The 21,697-nt window shown below is 61.8% G+C and overlaps 1 protein-coding gene across 4 annotated transcripts; it reads left to right on the top strand.

The window, feature by feature from the left end:
* Positions 1 to 39: 39 nt before the first annotated feature.
* Positions 40 to 21,685, top strand: TONSL (tonsoku like, DNA repair protein). Of its 4 annotated transcripts, none has more exons than XM_084618433.1 (26): positions 40 to 111; positions 2,935 to 3,030; positions 7,221 to 7,363; positions 7,656 to 7,839; positions 8,494 to 8,623; positions 8,895 to 9,066; positions 9,229 to 9,343; positions 10,045 to 10,190; positions 10,483 to 10,635; positions 10,961 to 11,086; positions 11,762 to 11,948; positions 12,187 to 12,251; positions 12,457 to 12,546; positions 13,281 to 13,353; positions 13,445 to 13,608; positions 13,766 to 13,889; positions 14,239 to 14,981; positions 15,075 to 15,169; positions 15,529 to 15,682; positions 15,883 to 15,961; positions 16,529 to 16,830; positions 17,411 to 17,582; positions 18,045 to 18,217; positions 18,538 to 18,611; positions 19,916 to 20,049; positions 20,587 to 21,685. In XM_084618433.1, the coding sequence occupies exons 1-26, from the start codon at positions 81 to 83 to the stop codon at positions 20,778 to 20,780; spliced, it is 4,119 nt and encodes a 1,372-aa protein (XP_084474559.1). In that variant the 5' UTR covers positions 40 to 80; the 3' UTR covers positions 20,781 to 21,685. The 4 variants fall into 4 exon arrangements, with proteins under 4 accessions (XP_084474559.1, XP_084474558.1, XP_084474560.1 ...); XM_084618432.1 differs by having other exon boundaries at positions 15,526 to 15,682; XM_084618434.1 differs by lacking the exon at positions 20,587 to 21,685 and having other exon boundaries at positions 15,526 to 15,682; positions 18,045 to 18,204.
* The last annotated feature ends 12 nt before the right edge of the window (positions 21,686 to 21,697 follow it).

The following is a 21,697-nucleotide window of genomic DNA, read 5'->3' as shown; positions in this document are numbered from 1 at the left end:
CGTCCAATGGGACCGGCGCGGGGGGCGGGCCCGGTGCGAAGCCAACGCGGCGGGACGGGAGCTGGCGGCGAAGCGGAGGGATGAGCGGGGAGCGGAGCCGGGAGATCCGCCGTGAGTGCGGGGCCGGGCCGGGATCTGGGGCGGTATCGGTGGGGCGGGGATGTGTGGGGCTGGGGTACTTGGGGAGGGGGGAATCGGGGTGTTTGCGGGGTGGGGGGTGCATGGGATGGGACAGGTGGGGATCTAAGGGGGTGGGGCGGTGGGTGGTATCGGTGGGGCGGGGATGTGTGGGGCTGGGGTACTTGGGGAGGGGGGATTGGAAGGGGTGGGGCAGGGGGGAATCGGGGTGTTTGCGGGGTGGGGGGTGAATGGGATGGGACAGGTGGGGATCTGAGGGGGTTGAGGTGGTGGGGCTGGGGTACTTGGGGTGGGGCAGGGGGGAATCGGGGTGTTTGGGGGGTAGGGGGTGAATGGGATGGGACAGGTGTGGATCTGAGGGGGTGGGGCGGTGGGTGGTATCGGTGGGGCGGGGATGTGTGGGGCTGGGGTACTTGGGGAGGGGGGATTGGAAGGGGTGGGGCAGGGGGGAATCGGGGTGTTTGCGGGGTGGGGGGTGAATGGGATGGGACAGGTGGGGATCTGAGGGGGTTGAGGTGGTGGGGATGTGTGGGGCTGGGGTACTTGGGGAGGGGGGATTGGAAGGGGTGGGGCAGGGGGGAATCGGGGTGTTTGCGGGGTGGGGGGTGAATGGGATGGGACAGGTGGGGATCTGAGGGGGTTGAGGTGGTGGGGATGTGTGGGGCTGGGGTACTTGGGGAGGGGGGATTGGAAAGGATGGGGTAGGGGACTGGGGGGGTGAATGGCATGGGACAGGTGGGGATCTGAGGGGGTGGGGCGGAGGGATTGGAGGGGGGTGTGGTGGGGCAGTGGGTGGGGATGTGTGGGGCAGGGGGATGGGGAGTGAGTGGGCCGGGCGGGTGTGGATCTGAGGGGGTGGGGCGGTGGGTGGTATCGGTGGGGCGGGGATGTGTGGGGCTGGGGTACTTGGGGAGGGGGGATTGGAAGGGGTGGGGTGAGCAGTGGGTGGGGCAGGGGGAAATTGGGGTGTGTGGGGGGTGAATGGGATGGGACAGGTGGGGATCTGAGGGGGTTGAGGTGGTGGGGATGTGTGGGGCCGGGTGTGGAGTGAGTGGGCTGGGCCGGGTGTGCATCTGAGGGGGTGCGGCAGTGTGTGGTATCAGAGGGGTGTGTGGTGGGGATGTGTGGGGTTGGGGTGCTTGCAGCGGGGGAATCTGAGCTGTGGGGCAGTGGTGTGTGGGATGGGTGGCATGGGGGCGGGAGGTGGTAGGGGTGGTGGCTCGTGCAGGGAGGAATCGGGGTGTGTGGGGTGGGGGGAGATTGGAGGGGTGGGGAAGTTTGAGGCTGGGGTACTTGGGACAGGGGAATTGGAGCAGGGTGAGGTGGGGTTGTGTGAGCTGGGGCAGCGGGTGGGGCAGGAGAGAATGTGGGGAGAGTATTTGGGGGTGGACTCATTGAGCTGGGCCCTTGGGCTGGGGATTGGAGCTGGGTGGGGAGTGGGATAGGGGAGGGTGTCAGGTATTTGGAGATGGGATCGTTGAGCTGGGCTCTTGGGCTGGGGCAATATTTTGGGTGGGGGGATTTAGGGTTGGGGTCCATAGTTGCCTATGTAAGACAAAGCCCCTAATATCATAGAATATCAGGGTTGGAAGGGACCTCAGGAGGTCATCTAGTCCAGCCCCCTGCTCAAAGCAGGACCAATCCCCAACTAAATCATCCCAGCCAGGGCTTTGTCAAGCCTGACCTTAAAAACTTCTATGGATGGAGATTCCACCACCTCCCTAGGGAACCCATTCCAGTGTTTCACCACCCTCCTACGGAAAAAGTTTTTCCTAATATCCAACCTAAACGTCCCCCACTGCAACTTGAGACTATTACTCCTCGTTCTGTCATCCATCCTCTTTGGAACCCCCTTTCAGGGAGTTGAAAGCAGCTATCAAATCCCCCCTCATTCTTCTCTTCCGCAGATTAAACAATCCCAGCTCCCTCAGACTCTCCTCATAAATCATGTGTTCCAGTCCCCTAATCATTTTTGTTGCCCTCCGCTGGACTCTTTCCAATTTTTCCACATCCTCCTTGTAGGGTGGGGTCCAAAACTGGACACAGTACTCCAGATGAGGCCTCACCAATGTCAAATAGAGGGGAATGATCACGTCCCTAGATCTGCTGGCTATGCCCCTGCTTATACATCCCAAAATGCCACTGGCCTTCTTGGCAACAAGGGCACACTGTTGACTCATATCCAGCTTCTCGTCCACTGTCACCCCTGGGTCCTGGATGGGGCAGTGAGTGGAACAGGCTGGGGGAGGGGTGGAGATGGGTGGTCCCCTAGGGTGGGGGGAGCCCTGGTGGGTTTGGAATTCTTGTCACTGGCACAGGGGTGTAGCTGGGACTGGTGAGGGAGCCAGATGTGAGAGGGCAGGGCAGGGCCTAGGAGCGGGGTCACAGGAGTTCACCCCCTGGGACTAGCCTGGGGGCCCTGCCCTTAGTTCTGGAGGGGTGGAGGGGTTGGCTGGGCCGGAGGGGGCCCCGGGCTCTGAGTGGGAAGAATGCATTGACAGAACCTGGGCTCAGCTCCTGGCCCTGACACCAACTTGCTGGGCTACCCTGGGCACGTCCTGTCCATCCTTCTCTGGGACTCAGCTCCCAGGGGCTGATGGTGCTTCCCCACCTGCAGGGAGTGCGCAGACAGGTTGGGGGTCATAGGAAAACTTGTCCATGGTGATTTGCCGCCCTGTGCTGGGCGCTCTCTTGGTGCCTAGTTAGGTGGCCAGTGACTGCGCCAGAGGGATTTGGTGCTAACAGGCTGCAGGGGCGTGACTGGTCGCTGATAGTTTTTCTCCTGCTGCCCCACAGAGCTCCAGAAGGCGAAAGACAAGGCCCAGAGGAGTGGGAACCTGAAGGAGGAAGCTGTCATTTGTAACCAGCTTGGGGAGATCTTGGCTAGACATGGTGAGTGGGTCCCAGGGCCCTGCTCCTGGTGGGTGAGGGTGGCCGGCTCGCTCCTGTCTGTCTCTGGTGGCTGAGGCTGACTTTGTGGGAGATAGGGTCTGGAGAGCCCTTTGCCCGTGCAGGTTTTGGGGCCCTGCCTCTGTGCCGTGCCCCCCCCCCCCGAGTGTCGCATGCACAGGCCAGGGGTGAGATGGGATCTCTGCGCTAGGATCGGGGTCGGCCCCTCTCACACTGAAGCAGGTCGCTGGCCCATCTGCTCCCCTGTCTAGCCCTGCCGGTGCGTGCTGCCGCAGGAGAAGGCGGAAAGGCGGGTGGTGTGGTGCAGCGTGGGCAGAGGGGATTCCGTCTGTCCCCTGTGGGGAGCACAGTGTCCTGCAGCAGGATGTGCGATCGCCCCACTTCAGGGCCATCATTCCAAAGTTAGTCACTGTGAAGTTCTCTAGGCTGTTTTTTTGTCCCCGCTGCTCTGGTTATGTTTGTGGAGGCCTGTTAGGGGGCTTATTCCTTCACCCACTTACTTCCCTGGTCCTTCTCGCATGAACAGAGAGCAACAATACCCGAAGTCCGAAGGTGCAAACAATTCGATGTTTATTGGGGTGAACTTCCAGCAAGCTTAAATACAAGTTCCTTTTTTCCTTATTTTCGAATCCCAACTTACTTCCTGTTTGCCCCTAATTTATATAGTAATATTCTTAGCTATACCTTAACCAATCATTCTACTAACATTTAACTAACCAATCCTAACATGGATTAGCTAACCAATTATATCCCACCACCTTAATTAGTTTACACCCAGCAAAATTAATTATACAGCAGACAGAAGCAATCACAGAACCAGACAGAGACCATGCCAATAAACAATAGCAAAGTGGGAACTATAATGACAAAACAATACAGAAGTGAGGATTTCACAACTACATCTGTAAAGACATAAGAGTTTCCCAGCTGTGTCTATTGATAAGTGAGTTCTTACCAGACAGAAAACTATCAACCTCAATTTCCTTTTACAGCTTCTAGGCACTTCCCTTTCTCTGGAGGTGATAGGCACTATAAGGACAGGATTAAATTCCTAACAGCCCAATAGCACCTTATTTCAGTGTGACTAGTTTGGAATGTGAGGATGTGACCATTCACTTCCCAGCTTATGGCTGCCTCTGTCACTTAGCCAAAGGCCTTAGCCTAAGAACAGGGCCTCAGACTGTCACAGTAAGAGAAGGCCCTTACACTGGCAGACAGTGATTTTGATTCTTTCTTTTATACCTCTAACTAGCCAAGTGATAGGAATACACCTAAATTCTTAGAGTATAGGCCTTTACAGACAGGCCTGAATATCTATATCCTAACAAGGCCGGGCGGAGGAGGGCACCTGGTGCTGGGATGGCCCTTGGTTCCTGGGGAGTTAAGTCCAGAGGCTGGGACCAGCCCTGTGTCTGCCGCACAGCCGAACTTCTCCCTGCTGGTGGTGCCGGAGGAGCGGGGTTGGCGACCACGCTCTCCATCCTGGAGCTTTAGGCTCGTTTGGGTGCACTGGGCCCAGGTCAAGGAGCGCCTCGAAGATCAGGGCTGAGACGCTGAGTTGGGCTCTGTTGTCCGGGAAGCCAGCGGAGGATGGGCCTGAGGTGCTGGTGGAAGCCTGTGGCGCTGAGGAGATGCTGCAGCATTCTGTACTTGCTAGAGTTTCCTACGTGCTGAAGGCTTCGTGCCCAGGTGTGCCGCATTGCTGGAGCCCAGCGGAGAGTCAGTATAAGGCCAGGAGGGACAAGCACATTGTCTCATCTGGACACCAGCACCTGCCCGCTGACCCCAACAACCGAAACAAGGCCAGTGCACCACAGGAGGCTAGGCTGGTATGGGCAGAGAACAGGAGGGGCCAAGCAGCACCATGGCCCATATAATCCTGGCAAGTGACCCACACCCTCCAGAAGAAGGTGAAAACCCCACAGTGTCCCCGCCATTGTGACGGGGGGGGGATTCCTTTCTGACCCACGTGTGGCGATCAGTCAGATCCGGAGCATGTGAGCGGGAGCAAGGCAGCCCAACCTTGTAGCACGAGACTCAAGGAGCTCTATTCGTTGGCTTAACGTGACAGTTAAAGGGCGACTGGATCAGTTGATAAGTACTTACATGGGGGGCACGTATTTAATACCAGGCTCTTCAGTCTCGCAGAGGAAGGTCTAATGGGATCCAGTGACTGGGTGTTGAAGCTAGACACATTCAGCCTGGAAATAAGGTGCACGTTTTTGACAGTGAGGGTCATTAACCACTGGACCAATTCCCCAAGGGGTGTGCCGGATTCTCCACCACTGCTCTGCTCTGGGAATGACTTGGGGGCAGGGCTCTGGCCTGTGTTACACAGGGGGTCAGCCTGTATGGTCACACTGGTCCCTACTGGCCTTGGAATCTATGACGAGGAGAGAGCCCCAACACCCCCCTCACCCCCCTCCGAATACATTGGGGGCTGGATAAAAATCCCTTCCTGTCCCCTGCAGATCACCAACGGAGACCCTGAAGCATGAGCATTAGGAACATAAGACAGAAACTGGAAGGATCCCCAGAGCTACCAAGCCTTGCCCCCATCATCACAAACAGCCCTCTCATACAATCACACTCATAATTTTAGGTTTCAGAGTAACAGCCGTGTTAGTCTGTATTCGCAAAAAGAAAAGGAGGACTTGTGGCACCTTAGAGACTAACCAATTTATTTGAGCATAAGCTTTTGTGAGCTACAGCTCACTTCATCGGATCCGATGACCCAGGGTGTTTGGGGGGTAGGGGGTGAATGGGATGGGACAGGTGGGGATCTTCATCGGATCCGATGAAGTGAGCTGTAGCTCACGAAAGCTCATGCTCAAATAAATTGGTTAGTCTCTAAGGTGCCACAAGTACTCCTTTTCTTTTTACTCATAATTTTGCCCAGCTTGCTCTCAAACCTAACAAAGTTGTTTGTCCCCCACAACTCCTGGTGGGAGGTAGTTCCAGAACCTCCCTCCCCTTCACTGCCCACCTGAATTTATTCATAGCCATTTGTTCTCAGGCCAGCATTGTCCTTTAGCTTCCCTAGCTCTTCCCCCTCCCTGGGTTTACCTGCCCGGCGTGTTACCAGAGAGTAAGGAGATCCCCTCGGAGCCGCCTTTGTGCCACGCTAACCAAGCCAGGCTCTTCCAGTCGCCTCTCCTGAGCCAGGCCCTGCGTTCCTCTGACAAGCCGAGTCGCTCTTCTCTGCCCCTTGCCCAGTATGAATTCACCTTTCGTGGCCATGAAATTATACTCAGTATTCCAGATCCGCCCTTCCCAGTGCTTTGTACAGTGGCATGAACACTCCCCTCTCTCTACTGGAGAGACCTTGCCTGAGACAGCCTAGGATCACATTTGCCTGATTCATGGCTGCCTCATATTGGTGGCTCCTAGTCACCCTGTGACCAACCCACACACCCAGGTCTCTCTCCTCTTCTGTCACCTCCGGCTGATGAGCCCCCAGCTTGGAGCAGAAATTCTTACGATTAGACCTTAAGTCCATGACCTTGTCCTTTGTACAACTGAATTTCATCCCATTTCTTCTACTCCAGTCTTCAAGACCATCTAGATCTTCCCGTCTAATATTCTGATCCTCCTCCAGAATGACCATCCCTCCCGACTTCATATCATCAGCCAATTCCATTCACCTGCTTCTGCTTTTTGTACCATGGTCATTAATAAAAATCCAGACTAAAATTGGGCCCAAGACTGATCCTTGAGGAGCTCCACTTGGAGCCTCACAGTCTGATCATTCTCCTTTCAGCACAATCCGTTGCCTTTTCCCCTGAAGCCGGTTCCCTTCACCTTCCAGTCCTTGGGCTGAGCCCCATCTTCTCTAATTAAACTAATTTCTCATGTGGCACCGTGTCTAACACTTTCCTGCCATCCACGTGTATTAGATCTGCTGGGTTTCCCATAGCTAGAAAATCAGAGGTGACGAGGGTCATCTGCTCTCACATCCCCAATGCTGAGTACGCTTCAGATCGGAGCATCGGAGCCCTGAGAGCACACTTGCATCCCCAATGCTGAGTACACTTCAAATTGGCTCTCATCCGGGGCCAGGGTTAGTGTGTCTCCGGTTAGTGCCGTGGCTAATGAAGCAGGTGCTGCCTTTCCCACCTTGGGCAGCAGGTTTGCTTCCCCCTCACCCCGCCTCCTTTCTCTGCTCCCGGCAGGGCGCTATCGGGAAGCGCTGGAGGAGCACCGGCAGGAGCTGCGGCTCCTGGAGAGCGTGGAGGACGTTCTTGGCTGTGCCGTGGCCCACCGGAAGATTGGGGAACGCCTGGCCGAGCTGGAGAACTATGAAGCTGCACTGAAGGTAGGAGGGTGGGGAGCTGATCAGCCGCGGGGATCGGGACTCTCCAGGGAATGGGGATGAAAGCTGATTCCCCGGAGTTCAGCCCCCCTGAAGACTGCAGTGTGGGGGTGGTGAGGGTGCAGTGGGGCAGGGATGAGGGGGGAGAATAGCTGCAGAGGTTTAAAGGGGAACACTGGGGCACGTGGTGGTAACCTCTGAGCTGTCAGCCCCGGAGAGCCCAGTTCAGAGCCAGCCTGGATCCCCAGGGCTTGGGGGTCTCCGCTGAAACCCGCTCACAGTCCTGCCCCCTCAGCACCAGCGCCAGCACCTGGAGCTGGCCCGCGCCCTGTCCGACCACACCGAGCAGCAGAGGGCCTGGGCCACCATAGGCCGCACCTACATGTTCGTGGCTGAGAGCGGCCAGGCTGGCGAGGCGCTGCGGGAGGCGGAGCAGGCCTTCATGAAGAGCCTGGCCATCCTGGAGGAGAAGCTGGAAGGTGAGGGCCTGGTGGGCGTGCGGGGCTGGGAGCTGCGGGGCACAGAGCCAGGGCAGGGGCGTGCGGAAGGGCTGCCAGCTGGTGATTGGAGCGGCCACGGGAGGAAATGCCAGTTGGGTTCCCCTGTGACAGCCTGGCTGGGCAATCCCAGTACCCACACTTCACCCATTGTCCCCGCACCAGAGCTGGGATCCTCCCGGTCCCTGAGCTCCATCTCCTCCCTGAGGCACAAAGGGACAGAGCCTCGGGCTTTCGTCTGGCCTGCCAATCTCCTTGTGCCGGTTTGCAGGGCTCCGGCTGGAATCTGCAGGCCAGGCCCATGGCGCCAGCGGTTCCTAGTGCCTGTTTGACAACGAGGGATTGTGGGATATACAGGGGCACTTAGGGGACTTCCAGCCCTATCTGACCTCTGCGCCAGGGGTCAGGCAGGACTGCACCCTAGACTGTCCTGGCGCTCCCACCCCTTCCCTTGGGAGTTGATTCCGCCGGCGGATCCAGTCAGCCACAGGACTATGTTTCCTGGCATTCAGCCTGGCTCTTTGTGGCAATCTTGCTGTTCCTGGGCCCTGGAGCTCCTGCCTGGCAGATCTGGGTGGGTGAGGAGCAGGGACGTCCGGAGCCAGCTGGGTAACGGGCTGGCTCTGGGTGTCCCAGGGACGGTGCCGCAGCGGGAGCTGAGCGAGATGAGGGCCCGGCTTTATCTCAACCTGGGCTTGGTCTATGACAGCATGAAGGACCAGGCCAAGTGCAATTGCTACATCAAGAAGAGCATCTTCATCTCGGAGTAAGGCCCTGGTCCCTTTCTCGGGAGGGGTGGGGGGGAAGAGGAGAGGTCTCTGCAGCCCCACCGAAGGCCCCTTTCCTGGGGAAAGAGCTCGCACGTTTCCCCAGGATTCAGCCCAAAGCCCTGGCCCACCCTCCGTTCCTGCATGTGGCTGTTGGATGAGGGGGAGCCCGCTGGTTGCTGGGGCTAAGGGGTGTGGCGGGCCGGGTATGTGTGTATGGGGGGGTGTGACCCCGAGTCGTCCCTGGCCATGACCCCGCCCTCCCTCCAGGCAGACTCGCCTCTTCGAAGACCTGTACAGGGCCTACTTCAACCTGGGCAACATCCACCTGCGGGAGGGGCAGTACTCCAAGGCCATGCGCTGCCTGGAGCGGGCGCGGGACTGCGCCCACACCATGAAGGAGAGGTGCATGGAGAGCGAGTGCTGCACCAGCATCGCCCAGGTGAGTGTCACCAGCTGCTGGGAGGCAAAGGGGCAGCCCCCCCCCGCCCCCCCACACCAGCGGGGCGTCCACTTTCTCCTGGGGTGGCTGTGAGCAATTGTACCTCCCTGGGGGCTCATCTGCCCTCCCCTTCTCTGAGCCTGGTGCCCTGGTGCCTTGCAGGTGCTCCTCAGCCTGGGGGACTTTGTGGCCGCCAGGCGCTCGCTGAAGAAGGCCTACGTGCTGGGCTCGCAGCAGCCCCAGCAGCGCGAGAGCATCCGCAGGAGCCTGCGATATGGTGAGCGCGCCAGAGCCGAGCTCCCTGAAACACGGAGCTCAGGGCCGGGCTGCAGGGATTGGGGCGGGGGGATCCAGTCCCTGCAGCCGGCCTGGGGGGATCCCCTGGGGGAGGCTGGGGTGTCTGCTCCCCAGGGCTCAGCACTGAACTTTGCAAGACTGACTAGGGCAGGGAGCCCTGTGGCTCTGGGGGCTCAGCCCCAGAGGAGATTCTCGTCTGGACCACCTGGCTGTCAGTACCTGGCCCGGCCCAGCCCCTTCCCCTCCAAATCCCCTTCTGTGGCTTGTGGCCCATGGAGCAGTGCCCCCAGCACCAACCCCCTCCCCGCAGGCACGCTCAAGGAGAGGACTCGCAGCTGCTGGGGTGCAGGGTTCGAGGCTGGCACAGGCTCTTCCTCCCAGGGGGTGGCCTTCAGGGCTCCTGGTAAGTCCCTGACGTGGCCCCCCCATGTCACCATGGGGCACCTGCTTTCTGTGACTGAACCCAGAGCCAGCCCAGGTGGGTCTGGGAAGGAAGCTCAGCAGCTGCCCAGAGGATGGCCGGTGTCCCATAAGCCTGCGGGCTGGGTTGGGTGAGGGGGACCTTGCGGATCCCCTGCCTGCCCTGCACCCCTAGGGGACGAGAGCTGCTGGGAGGCCTGCCCAGGTCTGGCATCCTGAGCCCCCGGCGCATGCTGCTCACGCTGCCGGCCTCTCTTGCAGCCCTGACGGTGAGCCATCTGCAGGAGGCCCTGGAGGAGGCCGCGCCCGGCGACCTGCAGGCAGCCCTGGGCCTGTGCGAGCAGCTGGGGGACCTGTTCTCCAAGCACGGGGACTATCGCCGGGCTGTGGAGTTCTACGAAAGGCAGGTGAGTCAGGGGCTGCTCGGGCAGGGGGCAGGACAAGCTTGCCCCTAGGCTGTGGGGCCTGTGCCGGCGGGCATCCTGCATGGATAAGGGGCTCCCCCTTCCTCCCAGCCACTTCCGGGGTGCTGGTCTGGAGAGGGGCCATGCCAGCCACTCTAGATTCACGCCCGGGGCGTGGGGTGTACGAGCCAGGGGAGTAAGCCCTGGGGCAGGGCGGGCTGGCCCTGGGCAAGGTTGGCTGTGTGGCTGGGCACCCCTGGGCAGAGCGCACAAGAGACCGTGTCTCTCCGGGCAGCTGCGTTACGCCGAGACCCTGCGGAGGCCTGAGCAGGAGCTGGCTGTGATCCACGTCTCCCTGGCTGCCACCTACGGGGACCTGAAGGAGCATGGCCGGGCCGTGCAGCACTACCAGGCGGAGCTGGTGCTGCGGCGTGGGAACCCGCTGGAGGTGAGAGGGGCAGCCTGGACTGTGCCCGGAGCCCTCAGTCCGTGGAGACAGACCCCCACCCAGGGGGAGGCCAGGTCGTGCTGGGCCCGGGTCCCCATTGGTATGTTAGGGGAAGCTTGGCTAGCAGGCAGAGCCTGGCTTAGGGCCCCACGGAGCAGGGCAGGCAGAGGGGCCAGGATGTCACCTTTACCTGCCCCTGCTGGCGATGGCGGGTGGGCACACTGCCAGCGGAGCTCAGCCTCTGGCGGGCAAGGGAGGAGCCGGGGGACTGGACTGGTGCCAGCGGGCTGAGCCCAGCCCCTGACCCGTTGTCTCTGCGCCCCAGGAGGGGAAGACCTGGCTGAACATCGCCCTGGCCAGGGAGGAGGCCGGCGAAGGCTATGAGGCGCTGGAGTCCTGCTTCCAGAGCGCGCTGCAGTGTGCGGAGCGGGCCGGGGAGCCCAGGCTGCAGGTGACAGGGGGGCGGGCTCTGAGCTGCTCCCCAGCGCGGACTCCGGTGCTTGCCTGCAGCTGGCAGCGCCCCTCTCAAGGTCCTGCGAGCCGGGGAGTGAGCTGGGAATGGAACCCAGGAGTACTGCCTCCCAGTCCCCTGTCCTAACCACTGGACCTCACTGCTGGGGCCTGCTGCTGAATGTGTCACTTTCCAGCCCCCTCCCCCCACCCGACATGCAGCCCCTCCTGGCTGCCCCCGCTCCTGGCACGTGCCCAGGAAGACTCCATTTAGCCCGCCTACCAGGGGACGCGGCTTCTCGCTTCGCCCGGGAGCCCAGGCTGTACCCAGCTGTACTCAGCATTGCAGAAGCCCTGGGGGGGGGCGGTGGAGGGAAGGACGTGGGGTGCTGGGGCCCTGAGCTGAAATGCAGCCAGTGCAGCTGGGTCTAGACTCGTGGGGAGCCCCACCTAGCCAGCGTCCCCCCAGCCTCACCTATAGCCCTGCCTGCTGGGCTGGGCCAGGGCTGGGGGGTCTGGGAGCTGCCCCGACGGCCACTCACCGCAGCGCCCCCCAGCTGGGCCGGGCCAGGGCTTGGGGACCTGGGAGCGTCCCACTCCCAGCCAGAGCTCCTGCCTCCTCCCCTGGCCCCCCTTCTGGGGCAGGGTGATCAGCCCATCTCCCTTCGTCCCCCAGCGGCAAATCCTGCGGCACCTTCACCCCATTCAGCAGAAATGGGGGTGCCCCGAGGCCCCTGACACGCTGGCCAGGCTGCAGAGCCTGTGCCGCTCGCAGGGCTGGAGCGCAGCCGGGGACAGTGACGAGGAGGAGCTGGAGAGCAGCGAGCCCCTGGAGGAGAGCGACCTGGAGCTGTCTGAGAGCGGTGAGTGGGCGGGGGAGGGGAGAGGGGGCAGGGGGATTCCTGGGGACCCTGGAGTCGAGTCCTGGCAAGTGAGCGGGGTGGGAATGTGGTGGGCGGGGCTGTAGCCCCGTATGTGCCTTGCCTGGCATGTGGGGCCCCATGTCTGCAGGGTGGGGGGCTGTATTGTAGCCGGCTCCCTCGGCTCCGGCCCTTCCCCCACCCAGCACAGTGGTACCTCACCCGGGCCTGTGTGTTCCAGATGGGGAGGAAGAAGACCTGGACGGCTACAACAAGAGCGTGCCCGGCCGGCGCAGGATCACCAAGGTGAGGCCGGGGCCTGGGCGCAGCGTTCTCACCCTGGGAGACTAATCGGGGGTCGGGCTGAGACCCTGCAGGGCTCATCCCGGGCAAGGGCTGGATTGCGGGTGGGGGCGGGGCTGCGTGGAGGTTGGCGATGATGGGGATTTGATCTGGGGCCCCCTGGGCAGTTCTGATCCTGGTGCTTCCCTCACCCCCCATACCCCTTCAGTGGAACCGGCGGAATGACCGAGGCGAGACCCCACTGCACCGAGCTTGCATCGATGGGAACCTGCGCCGGGTCCAGTTCTTCCTGGAGCAGGTAGGAAACAGTCCCCGGCTCTCAGGCACCGGCCCCAGCAGGCCCCTTCCCTGTCGCCCCGCAGCTTCTGGGGTGGTGCGGGTGGCTGGGGAGTTGGCTGGCCCTGCAGAGCCCCTTCATCAGAACATAAGAACAGCCATACTGGGTCAGACCCAAGGTCCATCTAGCCCAGGATCCTGTCCTCTGACAGTGGCCAGTGCCGGGTGCCCCAGAGGGAATGAACAGAATCATCAAGTGATCCATCCCCTGTCGCCCGTTCCCGGCTTCTGGCAAACAGAGGCTCGGGACACCATCCCTGCCCATCCTGGCTAATAGCCATTGACGGACCTACCCTCCATGAATCTATCTAGCTCCCTTTTGAACCCCGTTATAGTCTTGGCCTTCTCAACATTCTCTGGCAAGGAGTTCCACAGGTTGACAGTGTGTTTCGTGAAAAAATACTTTCTTGTTTTAAACCTGCTACCTATTAATTTCATTTGGTGACTTCTTGTTCTTGTGTTATGAGAAGGAGTAAATAACACTTCCTTCTTTACTTTCTCCACACCAGCAGTGGGCACGTTTTAGCAAGGGCTGAAGGGATCCCGCTGGCGATGGAAGCGCTGGGATTGGTGGGTGGTCCCGGGGGGTGGGCAGGTGCATTGGGGGGAAGGGGTTTCACAGCTCTCCCCACCAGGACTTCTGGCCTCAGTGTAACCCCCATGCCTGTTTTCATGTCTCTTCCTTCCTGGTGCCAGGGTCACCCTCTGAACCCGCGGGATTACTGCGGCTGGACCCCCCTGCATGAGGCCTGCAACCATGGGCACCTGGGTGAGTGAGGGGGGGCAGTGAAGTCTGGGGCAGGGAGCCAGAGGGGCCATGTCACCGCTGCCTGGCACTAACTGCTGGCTCCTGTGCCCAGAGATCGTCCGGCTGCTGCTGGAGCGTGGCGCCTCCATCGATGACCCTGGGGGGCCGGGCTGTGAGGGGATCACCCCCCTGCACGACGCCCTCAACTGCGGCCACTTCGAGGTGGCGGAGCTGCTGCTCCAGAGGGGTGCGTCGGCGGTGCTGAGGAACGCCAAGGTGAGGGCAGGGGCTGGGCTGGGCTGGGCGCACCCCGCCTAGCTGCAGGGTATATGTGTGGGGGCAGTGCCCTGGCTCCTGGGGCCAGGCTGGCAGCAGTGTCGCCCTGAGGCCCTGCCTGCAGTGGTGCCCATGGCCTATGTCTCGCCCCGCGCAGGGCCTGAGCCCGCTGGGCACCCTCCAGGAGTGGGTGAGGATGTACGGCAAGGACCTGGACCAGGAGACACGCCGGCGCTGCCGAGCCATGGAGCGGCTGCTCAGGGAGGCCGTGGCAGGGCGAGGTGAGGCCAGACTGGTCGGGGAGTGAAGCTGAGGGGCGTCTCCAAGGGGCAGCATTGGGTGGGCCCCGGCCCCGGTCCCGGCCCTGGCCCCGGCTTGCTCTTTCATTTTCACCGGGTGCCCTGGCTTCTCTGCTGAGCCCTCAGTGCAGCTCCCAGACCCACTGGCAGGGGGTGGGCTGGAGTCCCCTGCCCCTGTCGTCCTGGGGAGCGTGTCTAGCCTGGTACCAGGGGCTGCCTTTCCCCCTCCCCGTCTCCCTGCTGTGCTCTGCAGCCCCTTGCTCTCGGGGTGTTTGGCCCTGGATCTGGGGGCCATGGGCCCAGCTCACGGGGTCTCTTGTCGCCCCCACAGCACCTGATGCAGCCCCGCCCCCCCGGGACATTCTGCACAGCCAGCTGTTTGATGCTGAGCTCTCGGAGCCTCTAACGCTGCGCCCCTCTGCTCCGGCCCCACAGCCCCGGAGCGGGGGCCCCTCCAAGGAGCCCCCTGTGCCCTGCGGGCTCCCCAGTCAGCATAGTGGGAAGGGGTCAGAGCGCAGGGCCGAGCAGGACAACTGCATGACCCCACTCCGGCCCGTCAAGAAGAGGCAGCGGCTCCTGGGCCAGAGGGAGGATTGCCGGACACCGGGGTTCCTGGTGCAGGAGGAGCCTGAGCTGCCCACCCGTGGTGGTGGCCAGGCGGAGTATGAAGCAGCCATCCGTAGCGTGGGCAGTGCCCAGTCCTGCCTGGGCACAGAGCCGGTGCCATCCGAGACCCCTGCGAGACCGGCCCTGATCCCAGCAGACGAGTACGTGGGGGACGACTGGCTGGAGGATGACCTGAGGGCGAGCCGCGAGCCCCGCAAGAGGAGCCGCTGGGGCCAGGGGGAGTCGGGCTCGGACTCTGGAGATGCCACAGGGCCCGAGAGCGACAGCGGGCCCCCCCCCCAAAGGAGGAGGGTCCGGCAGAGCCGCCTCACCCAGATTGTGGACAGAACAGTGCTGGGCCGATCCCGCGGAGGCTGCGCCCTGGGGGCCCCAGAGACCGCTGCCGGCCTGAGGCCCACGGACAGCAGCCGAGCCAATGGCCTGAGAGGCAGTGGAGAGGCCCCGCAGGTGAGGCGCCCGGGGTGTCGGGCTCACAGTGAGGAGGGCGTGGGGTACCCTTGGGGTGTCCTGTGTGCCTTGACTCCACTCTCCTGTCCCCAGCTCCCTTCGCTGTCTGCAGCCCCCGCTCGGCCGCCCGCCATTCGAGTGCGTGTCCGGGTCCAGGACAACGTCTTCCTTATCCCCGTGCCCCACAGGTGAGAGCTGGCTCGTGGCCTTCATCCCGGTGTGGCCCAGTGCCCCTGGACCTCCACCCCAGGCCTCCTGGGCAGGGGGGCAGGTGGAGTCCTGCCCCCTACAGGTCAAGTGTGAAGCAGCATTAGCAGCACCCTCCAAGGGGTCTGGCTCCTAGGCAGCTGCTGGGGCCCATCCCCCTGGGCGAGGGGTTGGCCAAGGGGGTCAGGTGCTCGGGGTAACACCGCTCTGAGTAGGACGTGATCCCCCTCACAGCCACTGGGGAGCGGGGCGGGGTGGTGCCTGCGGGGCCTAGTTCCGGCTGAGGACCGGTGGCCTGTAGGGGACGCTCCGCCTCAGCCCCTCCCGTCCCTTGCAGCAGCAGCGAGAGCCGCCCGGTGGCGTGGCTGGCAGAGCAGGCAGCCCAGCGCCATTACCAGACGTGTGGCCTGCTGCCGCAGCTCACCCTCAAGAAGGAGGGGGCTCTGCTGGCGCCCCAGGACCTCATCGTGGACGTGCTGCAGAGCAACGAGGAGGTGAGTGGGGGGCGTCCGAGCCAGTGTGGGCACCTCCTGGGTCGAGCCCACGTAGCTCCCCCGCAGGCTGCCGAGGGGGTCGTAGTGGGGCCCGTCACCGTGGCGTCTGGGCCCCGGCTGCTTGGTGCAGAGGACTGGGAGTCTGGACACCTGGGTTCAGTGCCCATCCTGTGCCAATTGGACTCTCCTCTCCCTTGCAGGTGTTTGCAGAGGTGCAGTCCTGGGACCTGCCCCCGCTCGCCGACCGGTACAGGAAGGCCTGTCGCAGCCTGGCCGTGGGTAAGAGGCTGCCTTGGGGACCTTGCTGGCCCTGCTCTGGGTGGGCGCTGGAACCATCGGGCACAGAGGGATCCAGGTCTTGCTGGGTTTTGTAGGGCCCTGGGGCGGTCAGAGCACCCCCTTCCCCCTGTGTGTGGGATTACATTCTGGGGGGTAGAGTGGGAAGGACAGTCCTGGGGTCAGGGCGCCAGCCTGGGATTGGGACCCTGCTCTGCAACAGCCTCCCTGTGGGGTCTTGGGCAAGTCCCTCAGTCTCTGGGCCTCTGGCTCTGGCTGTGGAAGGGGGTTGGAGGCAGAATCTCCAGCCCCACGGCCATGCGACATGCCAGAGAAAGGCCAGTTCAGAACTTACTGAAGGGCACTCGGTGCTCTTGAGCCCTGGGGAGCTGGGCTTGGCCCGAGGGGCCATTAGTCATGGCCGACTCCTGTGCAGCGCTGGGGGCGTTCTCCCCCTGGCTGTGGCTCCAGCCTCCAGCTGTCAAGGACCCTCAGCAGCAGTTCAGGTCCTCCGGTGCCCCAGTGGGCCTGGGGCGACCTGCCCTCACCTGCCCTGTCTCCGCGTTGCAGGCGAGCACCGGCTGCTGCTGAAGATCATGGAGCTGCAGGAGTCGGGCCCCTCGTTCAGCGCCTGCGGCCTCTCGCTGCGCCAGCCCCACCTCGCCCCACTCCTGCGTGCCCTCAAGCTGCAGACCTCCATCCGGCACCTGCGGCTGGCTGGGAACGGCCTGGCCGATGGCCTGGCCACTGAGCTGCTGGCCACGCTGGGCACTATGCCCAGCCTGACCCTCCTCGACCTGTCAGCCAACCAGCTTGGGGCCGAGGGGCTCCGCACGCTGGCAGCAGGGCTGCCCACCCAGACGGCCTTTCAGGTAGGGCTGGGAGCATGTCCAGCATCCTCTCCCCCTGCCCCAAGACTGGGCAGGGCGTGCGTGGTGCATCCAGCCCAGGTGTGGAAGAGGCCCTGGCCTCACGCCTGAGCCCTAGAGCCACAAGCAGGGGCTGGGGACCCCCAAGCTTCCCTCCCTGAGCTCCAGGGCAAGCCCTCCCAGGCTATGGCTGTTGTGCCCCAGCGGAGTTGGCACAAAGGGCCCCCAATGACCCCTGCCAGGTCCAGAGCTGGCTCTGCCCCAGGGCTGCCCTGATCAGTACCAGGTGCTGCACTCGTCCTGCAGGCCCTGGATCTAGGGAAGGGGAAACTGCGTCCCTCCTGCTGCCGGGGAGTCTGCCCCTAGGGCTCTGGCGGCGAGGCACTGGGGGTCACTTAGGAAAGGAGGCCCATATGGGGGGCTCTGCTCCCACTGTCGCTTCTCCCCCTGTGCCCCTCAACATCAGGTTGGTGCAGCCCCCTGCCCGTCTGATGGCACTGGGTGTGCAGGGCAGACCCCAGAGGGTTGGGGGTGACCCCCCTGTCCACCCAGCAGCGCTGACTCCTGCCCCCCATCCTGCCAGAGCCTGGAAGAATTGGATCTCAGCCTGAACCCCCTGGGAGATGGCAGCTCCCAGGCACTGGCCTGCCTGGTTCAGGCCTGCCCCGTCCTGACCACGCTCCGACTAAAAGCCTGCGGCTTCACTGGGGCTTTCCTGCAGCACCACCGCCTACTGCTGGCCAATGGTCTGAAAGGTACGTGTCCCCATGAGCAGGGAAGGGCACTGGCCACGTGGCAGAGATCACTGCTAGCCTCCTTGTGCGCGATTGCAGAGGCATCTCTCAGCTAGGGACCCCTATGAGTCCCCAGAGGGACCGGGGGGAGGGTGAACAGCTCTCAGCTCGGGGGTCGAGTACGGTTCTGCTCATGGAGAGAGTCCTGATCACTGTCCAGTCCCAGCCCAGCTCTGCTGATGCCCCTCAGTCCTGCCCCATAGCTCCCTGTGATCCAGTCCTGGGTCCCCCACCTCTGCCAACGCCCCTCAGCCCTGCCCCACAGCTCCCTGCTCTGCTGTTCTCTCCCAGTCCTGGTCTGTCTGGTACATAAGTTTTGCATTACGCAGCTGCGGACAGGGCCTCAGGTGAGCTCCCCAACTCCCTTCCCTTGCTCCCGCGGCTGCAGGCTCGCTGTTAGCTCGCTGTTTCTCCCTGGCCCAGGCGCTGTGCACCTGAAGACCCTCGCGGTGTCCCACAATGCCCTGGGCTCCACTGGCCTGGAGCTGCTGCTCAGGAGCCTGCCCTGTGCCACCCTTAGCCAGCTGGAGATCGACTCAGTGGCTGCCCAGCTGGAGGAGCCTCTCATGGATCCAGTGGTCAGGTACCTGATGCAGGTAATGGGCCCCAGGCGGGGTGCAGGGGCAGCTCGGGGGGAATCCTGCTGTAACCCTTTACTGGCTCCAGGAATTGCAGGAGTATTGCTCGTGGTAAGAACATGGCTCCGGCCACTGACCTCAGCCCCTGCGCTGCAAAGAGACAAGGTCCTTCCTCGGGAGCGTGACCATCCGGTGCTCCTGGTTCTGCTTCTCCCAGGTTCTCTGGGGAATCTCAGGCGTTCAGCGGCTCCAGGCCCTTGCTTGAAAGAAGGGTTTCGCCTCTGCCCCGTTCAGCTGGGGTGTGGCTTTGGGATCAGTTCCCCTCTGTTCCCTTCCAGGAGGGATGTGCTCTCACCCACCTGACTGTGTCCGGGAACCACCTGAGTGACGAGGCTGTCGAGGAGCTGGCCAGGTAAAGGGCAGTGCTGGAGTCTCTGGGCCTGGGGGTTTGTTGAGGGGGGGGAGGGGGGCAGATGGTTGTGGGGTATGGGTGTGCTGCTGACTGAGGGGCTGTGATGTGGAGCTGAACTGGGAGCCTGAACTTCATCCTGCCGGGTCCTACCTGGAAGTGACCCCCCCAGATCTCCTCCTGCTGGGCCCATCCCTTGGTGATGGGGGCCAAGAGTGGGCAGGGCTGCTGTATAGTAATGCTTTGTTCGATGTCTAGTTGGCAGCCGGTATCAAGTGGAGTGCCCCAGAGCTCGGTCCTGGGGCCAGTTGTGTTCAACATTTTCATTAATGATCTGGAGGATGGCATGGATTGCACCCTCAGCAAGTTCACAGATGACTCTAAACTGGGAGGAGAGGTAGATTCGCTGGAGGGTAGGGATAGGATACAGAGGGACCTAGACAAATTAGAGGATTGGGCCAAAAGAAATCTGAGGTTCCACAAGGACAAGTGCAGAGTCCTGCACTTAGGACTGAAGAACCCCAGGAACTGCAGCCAGACTAGGGACCGAATGGCTCAGCAGCAGTTCTGCAGAAAAGGACCTGGGGATTACAGTGGACGAGAAGCTGGATATGAGTCAGCAGTGTGCCCTTGTTGCCAAGAAGGCTAACGGCATGTTGGGCTGCATTAGTAGGAGCATTGCCAGCAGATCAAAGGACGTGATTATTCCCCTCTATTCGGCACTGGTGAGGCCACATCTGGAGTACTGCGTCCAGTTCTGGGCCCCCCACTACAGAAGGGATGTGGACAAATTGGAGAGTCCAGCGGAGGGCAACGAAAATGATTAGGGGTCTGGAACACATGACTTATGAGGAGAGGCTGAGGGAACTGGGATTGTTTAGTCTGCAGAAGAGAAGAATGAGGGGGGATTTGATAGCTGCTTTCAACTACGTGAAGGGGGGTTCCCAAGAGGATGGAGCTCGGCTGTTCTCAGTGGTGGCAGATGACAGAACAAGAAGAAATGGTCTCAAGTTGCAGTGGGGGAAGGTCTAGGTTGGATATTAGGAAAAACTTTTTCACTAGGAGGGTGGTGAAGCACTGGAACGGGTTACCTAGGGAGGTGGTGGAATCTCCATCCTTAGAGGCTTTTAAGGTCAGGCTTGACAAAGCCCTGGCTAGGATGATTTAGTTGGTGTTGGTCCTGCTTTGAGCAGGGGATTGGACTAGATGACCTCCTGAGGTCTCTTCCAACCCTGATATTCTAAGATTGTGGGTGGGAAGAGTGAGGCCGGGGGCTGTTTGACTCAATTCTTCCCTGTTGGTTCCAGGTGTCTCCTGGTGTGTCCACCTTTAGTCTCACTGGATTTGTCTGCAAACCCCGGGATCACCATTGTGGGCTTGCGGATGCTGCTATCAGCCCTGGGGGAGAGGAACCAGGGGCTCCGCTCCCTCAGCCTGGCAGGTGAGGGTGAAAAGGGCTTGGAGATCCCCAGGTCACTGGGGGGGGGGTCTAGTGAAGGGTCCTGCTTCCCAGTCCCTGGCCCTAAGAGAAGTGCTGGGGCAGGGGGAGAAATGCAGTCCCTGCTGGGCCTGTCATGAGACTGACCCTGGGCAGGGGGCTGCGAGCACCAGGACTGGGGTGGGGTGGAGTTAGCTCTAGAGCCAGCCTAGGTCACAAGTGCCACATCTCCCTGCCTACCTGGGGGATTCCCAGAGCGCCCAGCAGCCGGGGAGTGACCTGGCTGAGCCCTGGGGGATGGCAAAGCCACCCGCTGGTGTGGCCCAGGTACTCCTCTCTTGGTGGTGCGCAGAGGGGAGCAGGTCAGACAGACGCAGCAGCTGAGCTGGGGGGTCCAGGACTGGAATAGCTGGGGGCTGCAGCTGATAAAGGGCATGGGCAGAGCTCAGGAAGGGACCACGGGGATCACCTAGCCTGACATCCCTTTCCCTGGGTCCCGCATTCCCTACGCTGGCACAATGGCCTCTTCCCTTCCTGCAGGCTGCAGCGTGCAAGGCCCACTGGACAGCACCACGTGGGCCCGGCTCTCTGCCAACGTGCGCGAGTTGCGACTCTGCAGCCAGCAGCTGAGCAGGAGCGACCAGCGGGGCGTGGGCGAGTCCTGGCGTGGCCCCGCGGGCACCTCTCTGTGCGCAGTCACTCGGCACCACAAGCTGTTCTGCAAGAGCGTGTGACGGGACCTGCTGCCCACTGCTGTATAGATCCCTCAGGGCCTGCTTGACTCCTTCCTCAGCCATCCCTGGAACTGCAGAGCTAGGGGGCATTCTGGAGGTCGGTCCTCCTGGGAGGCAGTGGCCATTGGCAGAGGGGGTGTCTGGCGGTAGGAGGAAGCAAGCACTGGCTGGCCTATGCCAGCAGCTGTTCTGCACTCAGCCCTGGCCCATGGGGAGAGGGTGCAGGGCCCTGGCTGCTGGCGCTTATCCTGCCATCTCCAGGTGCTTGGGGCTCTTTAGCTTTGCCCCGCCTGGCACCTCTGCAAGGTGAGAAGGGAGTGTTGGTACCATCTTATCCAAAGGAGGCAGGATGCCAGACACTGCGATCAGTGGAACTCCCTCCAGAACCGTCCACACCCTGGGGATTGCTCAGCTCTGGATCGACAGCCTCTGCTGTGGCCAAAGGAGGCAGCGAGTTACCTGGCCCGCACTGCTCACAGAGCGATGGTAGGAATTCCTAGTGCGCTGCTTGAGAGATCACTTACAGTCCCAGCACCCCCATACCTGGGGGTGGCTTGTGTTTTCTTGGCACAGCAACTGCCCTGGAGCAAGTTCTGAAGGTCACTGAGGCCCTGGGGCAGAAGGGTCTCCCCCCTCCATTGCCCTGGGAGCCTGACTCAGAGTGGGGTGTATTTTATTTGTCCTATAATAATCTTTCTGTAATCCAGTCCTGCAGGGGGAGGTATTCACATCCTCCCCAGGCTGTAGGGGTTCTGGCCCCACCCTTCCAGTGGCCACTTGGGCTAGTTCAGACATTACAGGTTATTTATTGACTGTCGGGTGCTTTTCCTGGGAGCACAAGGCTTGCTGCTCGTGGCCCCAGGGGCATCAGTTAACCATGGTAAATAAAGTGCTGCATTCCACCAGCTCTGGCCTTG

The sequence above is a fragment of the Lepidochelys olivacea genome, assembly GCF_965140295.1.
Source record: "Lepidochelys olivacea isolate rLepOli2 genome assembly, chromosome: 2".
Classification (NCBI taxonomy): Eukaryota; Metazoa; Chordata; order Testudines; family Cheloniidae; genus Lepidochelys; species Lepidochelys olivacea.
The sequence above is the reverse complement of the archived record's forward strand: the minus strand, read 5'-3'. Positions and strand labels throughout refer to the sequence as shown.